The 10,000-nt window shown below is 34.2% G+C and overlaps 3 protein-coding genes across 3 annotated transcripts in view; 2 read left to right on the top strand and 1 right to left on the bottom strand.

Annotated features, from left to right (window-relative positions):
* The window catches only part of LOC122242704 (cuticle protein 19-like), an 832-nt gene extending 464 nt beyond the window's left edge, over nucleotides 1–368 (top strand). The window contains exon 3 of the mRNA XM_086551008.1: nucleotides 1–368. This exon is cut by the window's left edge and continues 9 nt beyond it. Within this exon, the coding sequence (XP_086407134.1) occupies nucleotides 1–315 (315 nt within the window). The 3' untranslated portion in view covers nucleotides 316–368.
* Nucleotides 369–552: 184 nt separating this feature from the next.
* Nucleotides 553–3,368, top strand: LOC147472365 (cuticle protein 19-like). Its single transcript, XM_086545413.1, has 3 exons — nucleotides 553–615; nucleotides 2,813–2,899; nucleotides 3,006–3,368. The coding sequence occupies exons 1-3, from the start codon at nucleotides 553–555 to the stop codon at nucleotides 3,327–3,329; spliced, it is 474 nt and encodes a 157-aa protein (XP_086401539.1). The 3' UTR covers nucleotides 3,330–3,368.
* Nucleotides 3,369–6,943: 3,575 nt separating this feature from the next.
* On the bottom strand, nucleotides 6,944–9,947 carry LOC122242692 (uncharacterized). The gene is made up of 4 exons (XM_086550926.1): nucleotides 9,936–9,947; nucleotides 9,704–9,790; nucleotides 9,273–9,584; nucleotides 6,944–7,036 (listed from the first exon to the last, which is right to left on the bottom strand). Exons 1-4 carry the CDS (start codon nucleotides 9,945–9,947, stop codon nucleotides 6,944–6,946), a joined length of 504 nt encoding a protein of 167 aa, XP_086407052.1.
* Nucleotides 9,948–10,000: the final 53 nt, after the last annotated feature.

The raw sequence follows: 10,000 nt of genomic DNA, 5'->3' as shown, positions 1-10,000 counted from the left end.
AAGTATGACTTCAACTATGCTGTGAAGGACGACTACTCCGGTAACGACTTTGGTCACCAAGAGGCTCGTGATGGCTATGACACCCAGGGTTCCTACTACGTTCTCCTTCCTGACGGTCGTCTGCAGAAGGTCGCCTACACTGTCAACGGAGACTCCGGCTACGTGGCCGAGGTCAGCTACGAGGGTGAGGCCCAGTACCCCGAGTATAAGCCAGCTTACAAGCCTGCCCCTGCTTACCATCATGCACCTGCCTACAAGCCTGCACCTGCCTACGAGCCTGCCCCTACCTACGAGACCACTCCTGTCTATGCCTAAATGAACTACAATTCAATATATTTTTCAAAGATATTTATTAAACTCAAATTCTAGTACAATCTTTTTGTTCCCCCTCTGACCATAAGATACAAATGTTAGTATGTCTAAACAATACTAGACATCTGAATATGTTTGTACAGCATTTTATAACTATAACACTAGGGTATACACACATCCCATATCTTTCGAATTCTGACGATAAATTATTTAAGTTGAAAAATATCTTAAAATATACTCATGGTTGAGCAATATGGAAGACTATTAGAACATATTGATGCAACTTTCGCCTCAAAGATGCAAGTGCGGCAATTTTCCTATAGTCGTTTTTGGTTTTGCTTTTTTCATTTCCTCCATTTTACAAACGCTCCATATTCTAAGTATATATATGTATATGTACATATATGTATATATGTGTGTGTGTGTGCATATGCGTGTGTGTATGTATACATATATATATATATATATATATATATATATATATATATATGTATGTATATACACATATATATACATATATGCGTGTGTGTGCGTGTATGCATGTATATGTATATGTGTATATATATGTATATATATACATATATGGATAGATATACAGATATGCACATATACACGTCTGTACAGTATATACATAAACATATATATATATATATATATATATATATATATATATATATATATGTGTGTGTGTATATGCATATATACACGTCTGTATGTTTATAAACATATATATAAATGTGTGTGTGTGTGAATGTGTGTAAAATGTATGCATATACATCTTGATAGATATATATATACAGTATTTATAAATATTCTATATGATATTTCATATATATACATATGTGTATATGTATGAATAAATATAAATGTATACATATACATATATATATATATATATATATATATATATATATATATATATATATATATATATATATATGTGTGTGTGTGTGTGTGTGTGTGTGTGTATGTGTGTGTTTACATGTAAATATAAGTACATGTGTGTGTGTGTATATATATATATATATATATATATATATATATATATATATATATATATATATATATATATATGTGTGTGTGTGTGTGTAAATGTATATATATATACATATATATATATATATATATATATATATATATATATATATATATATATATGTATATATATACATATACATGCGCGCGTGTTTGTTTGTGTTTATAAATATACATTTATGCATATATATTTATTTACATATGTATATATATATATATATATACATATGTATATATATATATGTATATATATATATTTTATATGTACATAGTATATATATGCATATATATATATATATATATATATATATATATATATATATATATATATATATATATATATATATGTATGTATGTATATATATGTGTGTGTTGATATATATAGAGAGATAGGACGATATTCCAATCACGATATTCCAATCCGGACAGACATACCTCGACGACCTGCATTCCGCAATTATTGTTTTATATATCATTGTATTTATAGATACAAACATGCTCATAAATAGACACATATATATGCCCGTATATATTCACATACATCTGCCTTCATCATGTTCTTCAAGGTAAGAATTCATCCTGACTAATCCTATTCATAATACAAAAAGGCTTAAAAAAATATATATATAATTGCAATATATTCCATAATATTGTGTCATGTCAGTGTGCATCAAAAATAAATATAACTCATAGTATCATATGATGTATCATACAAGGAATATATGTATACATAATCTTACACTCATATACATACAGTATATACTAGTGTTTTTGTGTATATTCCCTCATATTCCCTCTGTAATCATTCCACGTAAAATTGGGTGTATATACGCACATAGGCTTGAGGTATGTAGTATCATATTAGAATGGCGTGTTTAAAACTTGGAGGCTTCACTTTCAACATTTGGCGGTGGATCTTATAAAGATGGAGGTTCGCAAACCCTAGTCCGATAACCGATACTGGGCCCTTGGTTATTGGTAACGATATTTAATCTCTATATTTGAGTTTATAAATCGCTAAATTGGTAGGGCAACAGTCGAACCATCCTTCAATAACCGTCCTTGTATATTCCATACTGTATTTTTGATATGAATTTGATTATTTTTGACTTTGTAAATTGTATGTATTATACATAGTATTACATTAAAAATTCTTTTCAAAGGTAGCTTTTTGGTAAGCAAAGGAAAGGAATATGATGGCTATAATTCAAGGTAAGACGGAAGGAAGGAAGGAAGGGGCGTGTCTACAAGGCTCATGGACAGCAGTATAAGAGGGGCTTCGCCGATCACCGTAGCATCACACTTCCTCTACCTCCAACATGTTCATTAAGGTAAGAAGTACTCCCAACCAACGTCATTCAGGTTCATACTATGAAATGTTTTATGTATGTATTAGCACTATATTTCCAATACCGTAACATAAAAAGATGAAAAATCTCATAATGTATACTAACTCTACTTTTAGACTGTCATTGCCTTCGCCCTTGTGGCCGTTGCTGCATCTGCTCCTTCTCAACCTGCTTATGGATACGCTCCTCAGCCCACATACGAGGTTAGTACGATTTTCGAAGTATGATATATATGTGGATACCTTTGTACTTTGCTAGATTGTAAAATCGGGAATGGGATGATTCTACATTTGTGTAACTGTTTTCTAGGTCCCTGCCAAGTATGACTTCAACTATGCTGTGAAGGACGACTATTCCGGTAACGACTTTGGTCACCAAGAGGCTCGTGATGGCTATGACACCCAGGGTTCCTACTACGTTCTCCTTCCTGACGGTCGTCTGCAAAAGGTCGCCTACACTGTCAACGGAGACTCCGGCTACGTGGCCGAGGTCAGCTACGAGGGTGAGGCCCAGTACCCCGAGTATAAGCCTGCTTACAAGCCTGCCCCTGCTTACCATCATGCACCTGCCTACAAGCCTGCACCTGCCTACGAGCCTGCCCCTACCTACGAGACCACTCCTTTCTATGCCTAAATGAACTAAATTTAACATATTTATTAAACTCAAATTCTAGTACAATCTTTTTGTTCCCCCTTCGACCATAATAAGGTAGAAATGTTAGTATGCCTAAACAATACTAGACATCTGAATATGTTTGTGCAGCACTATATAACTATAACACTATTACATCCAATATCTTTCGAATTCTGGATTTAGATAGTAAGAGTTAATGTATGTCTTACTTCTCGATGTGAAAAAGGGTTGGAATATAAAAGTGCTTGACCAAAAGGGAGCAGTACTAAAAATATCGATGCAATTTTCTCCATAGAGACACAAGTGCGGCCACTTTCCTTTAGTTTTTTTTTCTGCAGCCTATGCCTATATGAGCTTAAATTGAATATATTTTTATCGATATCTGTTAAATTGGAATTCAATTAACATCTATTTCTTCCCTTATTGACATAGAAGAGACCAGAAAGGTTACATCTAAACGTACTAAAAATTTCTTATTTAAGAAATATGACATACTATAAAGAGTTATAATCTGTCTTCTTTTCTCGATGTGGTTGACATGCAATTGAGAAAGACCTCACAGGAGCAATACTAGAAAATTGGATTATATCGCAGTGACAAGGGTTAGTAGAACAAATTAATAACGCTGAAAAGGATTCATTATTTCAAAGTATGCATGCATGTATGCATATGTATACAAATGTTTATATATTCATGTAAATACATACATATATACACATATATGTATGTCTATATATACATATACATACATACACACACACACACACACACACACACACACACACACACACACACACACACACACACACATATATATATATATATATATATATATATATATATATATATACTTAATCTTTGTTTATGATATACATATAAATACATGGTAATGATCGCGTTTAACGCTTTGAACTTCCTTGTTCGAAGCCTAAAGTGAAGCCTATGTGGGACTTTAATACTAGCAGTGCCATTCTTGCCTGACTTTAGGGCCTTCGAAACACTGGCCTAGAAGATTAGTGAAGTTCTTTTAAACTAATACGTCTAACAAACATGCATACATACATATACATTTGTGTGTGTGTTTTCATATATATATATATATATATATATATATATATATATATATGTGTGTAATATATATGTATATATATATATATATATATATATATTTATATTTATATATATATATATATATATGTATGTATCCATATGCATGTATGTATATATGTATATATATGTATATGTATATATATATATATATATATATATATACATATATATATATATATATTTATATATGTATATGTATGTATGTATGTATATATATACATATATATATATATATGTATATATATATATACATACTTATATATATATATACATATATATATACATATATATATGCATATATATATATATATATATATATATATATATATATATATATATATATATATATATGTATTCATGCATATATGCATGCGTGTGTGTGCGTGTGTGTGTGTGTGTGTCTGTGTGTATGTAGGTGTGTGTGTGTGTATGTGTGTGTGCATACGTGTGTGTGTTTTGTGTGTATACATGCATAAATACATACACACATATAATACACACACGCGCGCGCGGGCGTATTTTCCCTTCCTTCCGGTCCAACCACCGCGACCTTCACCTTGAAGATGTTAATCCGTCTCATCATACCGTCAACCACACAACACGTAGTTATACTCCCAGGAACAATTAAATCACCTGCAAAAGATTTATTTATTTCTATAAAATCGCTGCCACCCACCTATACACACACACACACAAACACACACACACACACAAACACACACACACACTCCGTCCACCTTCATCATGTCACTCACCAAAGTAAGAGATAAACCTGCATACTATAGATTAATGATAGGAAATGAAGTGACTATAGTGTGTTCCATAATGCCGTAACGATTTAATATGCATGGCAAAACAAAAACTTTAAAGAAAATGATAGAAAAAAAACATACCCACAATAGGTTTCATGAAAAACGGGACAACAGGCTCGAGATTAATTTTTTCTGGATATTTTCTCCATATCCATATCCTAATCGTTCGGTTTGCCGGGAATAATCACAAAGGAAATAGGGGTACGAACATACACACATATACTTACTGTATTTTTATGTGTTTATATATACATAGGCCTATGTTACCTGTGTGATTATCCCAACGGTTGACCGCATACACGTGCGTTGGCTTGGTTGCTGCATGAAGTCTCTAAAAGCTGTGAAAAATTGGGATCTTTCATTTTCAACATTTTTCACTGATGTATTCCATGACATCACGACAAATTTTCAATACAATAAAGACAAATGAAAGGAAATCGTAATACAGTGTCATACACTTCTTTCTAGATCATCATTGCCCTCGCCTTCGTAACAGTTGCTGCATCTGCAAATTCTCAACCAGCTTACGGATGTGCTCCTCAGCCAACCTAGGAGGCAAGTACAATTTCGGAAGACTAAAAGTCCTTTTTGTCACTAATATATTAAAAAGAAATTTTTGATTTCGTGCATTTCATCCCTGCAAATAACGACTTCAACTATGCCGTCAAGGACGACTACTCCGGTAACAACTTCGGAAGCTCGTGATGGTTACGAAACTCAGTAAAGTATATTCAGTGTAACCGTTTCAGACTATTATATAAAATCTATATTGAACGTTTGATTTCAGTTTCTTATTTCCGTGTATTTAAGTTTACAACCTAACTTATACTATATCATATTTTCTTAATTGTACTAACGCAATGTACAATATCTTATGTTTTGTTTTACTTGTCATTTGCTGACCGTGAAAAAGCGTAAAAGGCGACATATATCTTATTATTATATTTCAACGTTTTACTACAAGAAGGCTTACCAAGCAACTACACAAAACTGAATGATTGCCAGAATCAGACATAGCTGAATTGACAAAAAGAAATGTTAGTAGTGTTTACTGTTTGACCCCCCGAAATTTACAATATATATATTCAGGATAACAGGATAACATTGTTCATAATTGGTGTAATATCAAAAATTACTTAACTGACGTTAACCTCTCAATCCATTCCTGCAGTGAGTATTAGTATGACACTAAAGGAAAAATGTTTATGGCTACTCGTGAATGATTTTTTTTAAAACAAGCCTATCTTAGAAGTTACAAACGTAATTGCAAACAGACAGTATAACATGATGAGGCAAATTTTCAAAAGGGGGCGTCATAAGGGGGAGAGAATAGTAGGGGGCGGTGAACGTCATTCAGTAACTTATCTATATTTTATGAACTTCGTGTCAGATACTTTATTAACCAGGGGATTATTCTTAACTTGTATATTCTACTTTTTTCACATCGAGAAGTAAGACATGTGTTAACTCTATCTTTATAACTTCAGAATTCGAAAGATATTGGATACGGAGATGAGTTCATGGCTGCGTGTATAAAAAAGTTATAGTGCTGTGAAAACATATTCAGATGTCTAGCATTGTTTAGACATACTAACATTTTTACATTATTATGATCAGAGGGGGAACAAAAAGATTGTACTAGAATTTGAGTTTAATAAATATTTTTGAAAAATAAATTGAATTGTAGTTCATTTAAGCATAGACAGGAGTGGTCTCGTAGGTAGGGGCAGGCTCGTAGGCAGGTGCAGGCTTGTAGGCAGGTGCATGATGGTAAGCAGGGGCAGGCTTGTAAGCAGGCTTATACTCGGGGTACTGGGCCTCACCCTCGTAGCTGACCTCGGCCACGTAGCCGGAGTCTCCGTTGACAGTGTGGGCGACCTTCTGGAGACGACCGTCAGGAAGGAGAACGTAGTAGGAACCCTGGGTGTCATAGCCATCACGAGCCTCTTGGTGACCAAAGTCGTTACCGGAGTAGTCGTCCTTCACAGCATAGTTGAAGTCATACTTGGCAGGGACCTGGAAAAAGTCACACAATATTAGAATCGTGCGATACCAGATTTTCATTCATAATATATCAGTGATTTACATGTTTAGATATATTACTGCTATCATTTTATGTTCCCAAATATCACAAACCTCGTAGGAAGGCTGAGGAGCATAGCCATAGGCTGGTTGAGAAGGTGCAGATGCAGCAACTGCCACGAGGGCAAGGGCGACGACAGTCTAGAAGGAAACAATATATATTACACGGTGATTTCTTATGAACTGTAACATGTTAGGGTAAAGTGGAATATGGAAATATTCCTTTATATTGAAGTTATTTCTTGCTATAAATCTGAATTCGATAAGACAATACTTCTTACCTTAGTGAACATGATGGAGGTAGGCGAGGTGTGATGCTCCGGTAATCAAGAAAGTCCCTTTTATACTGTAGTCCGTGAGTGTAGTAGACACGCCCCTTCCTTACTTCCGTGCGACACTTACCTTGAATTATAGTCATCATCTTCCTTTCCATAAATGAACATTCTGATGAAGAAAATGTTTGTCTATAGCATAGCGTAGGTTTGTTATATGCAATCATTTGATTAAAGGGGAATGCTTAAGTTCACCAAATAGTGTAAAATTCTAAGGAACTGATGTTACAATACAAAATGAGTTGCTGAATATAATATGTCCGTTGAACTGCTTGCTACTAGTCCTATTATTGTATACTCAATTTAGCAATTGGATTTAATTAATAAAGTTTCTTATAAAGTAATATATTTTTTCCTATAATTTTCTGACCCACTTTTGTGGGTCAAGAATGTAAGATTTAATGAAAAAAAATGAAAGTGGAAAAGGATATATGTATGCACACACACACAATCATATATATATATATATATATATATATATATATATATATATACAGATGTGTGTTTCAGTGTATGTATGTGTATGTTTGTGTATGTTTGTGTGTGTGTGTGGGGGGGGGGGGGGAAGGGGGCGCTAACATGGAATCAAACTTTCAATGGGAAAATGTGCCATTTTAACTCTTAAAATCTATAATACAATTATATTGCAATACATTAAAGGTTAGAATAACTCGGCAAATAGTAACAACATAAGGTAACGGTCAAACTAACTCACTGGATCCCATACTTCTATGATTAACCTAAGGGTGAATATAAAATAAAATGACTTGGTGATAAATGAAAACTCCCAAAGAGGGAAAACATCATTGGATTTAGTGGGCGAATTAGTAGTATTGATTGTACTGATAATAAGAAAATAATATTTAATATTAAAAATAGTAATGACATAACTGCTGAAGTCGGCGTCCCATCTATAAATATGCAGTCTTCGTGTTTGCGTATGTGTGCATAGCTATAACCATATATGGAAATGAAAACATCAATAATAGGTGTGGAGCGTCCGAATATCTGTTAAAATTCAAAGAACGGGACAAATTTCGGAGCGTTCCCTAAAATAAAACCAAAACTTTTTGCCTTCCACACGATGTATGTACAGAATGTATGCTTAAATGTGCGAATGTATGTATATGTGTAGCGTTAGCTATTGCTCATGAGACGGTACTTTAAAATATATTTCAGTATTATATATTCAGCACTGTTTATTACAGCAATACTATATAATCTAGTTTTCTAGAATTACTTTTTCTTTGAGTAACCGTGTGCATATGTTAATCCCACATCTACTGGGATATGTTTAGAATTAACTATGTTAAATTACAATTATGTTATGTTACAACTATGTTAAATTACATTTGTAAAACGCTTCTAAAACTTTTATTTCCTTGATTAAAAATCCTAAATCAGAGTATATACTACCACCTAATTACCATAGTTCTTCTATGGAGGAAGTCGCTTATATAAGGTGCAGATTAATTATGTATGCAGGGAGAACAGAAATCCATTTTTATAATTTCCTTTTAATAAATATATATAAAAAAAGTATATTCGATTAAAGTTCTTTAAGCGTAGGTTGGGGTGGTCTCGTAAGTAGGAATATGCTCATAGGCAGGTGCAGGCTTGTAGGAAGGCGCAGGGTGGTAAGCAGGGGCAGGCTTGTAGGCAGGTGCATGATGGTAAGCAGGAGAGGGCTTGTAGGTGGGTTTATACTCGGGGTACTGGGCCTCACCCTCGTAGCTGACCTCGGCCACGTAGCCGGAGTCTCCGTTGACAGTGTAGGCGACCTTCTGCAGACGACCGTCAGGAAGGAGAACGTAGTAGGAACCCTGGGTGTCATAGCCATCACGAGCCTCTTGGTGACCAAAGTCGTTACCGGAGTAGTCGTCCTTCACGGCGTAATTGAAGTCGTACTTGGCAGGGACCTGGAAAAGTTGCACAAAATTAGAAATATATAATACTATATCCTCATTCATGATATATCATTGATTTACAAATGTAGTAAAACTACAGGTATCAAGTTGATTTCTAAGATTTCACAAACCTCGTAGGAAGGCTGAGGAGCATAGCCATAGGCTGGTTGAGAAGGTGCAGATGCAGCAACGGCCACGAGGGCAAGGGCGACGACAGTCTAGAAGGAAACCATATAATTTATCATAAAGTCCTTAGCTTTTCATGTCCCTTGATGTCACCGAAATGTAGAATACGGCGCTATTATATTTTGCTGAAGTTATTTCCTGTTATAAATGTGAATAAAGGTTGGGAATACTTCTTACCCTTGTGAACATGATGGTGGTAGACGAAGTGTGATGCTCCGGTCATCAGCCAAGTCCCTTTTATG

This window comes from Penaeus japonicus, unplaced genomic scaffold (assembly GCF_977035675.1).
Source record: "Penaeus japonicus unplaced genomic scaffold, GWHDUDI00000001_assembly GWHDUDI00000002, whole genome shotgun sequence".
Classification (NCBI taxonomy): domain Eukaryota; kingdom Metazoa; phylum Arthropoda; class Malacostraca; order Decapoda; family Penaeidae; genus Penaeus; species Penaeus japonicus.
Note: the sequence above shows the minus strand (reverse complement) of the source record. Positions and strands in the feature narration are given on the sequence as shown.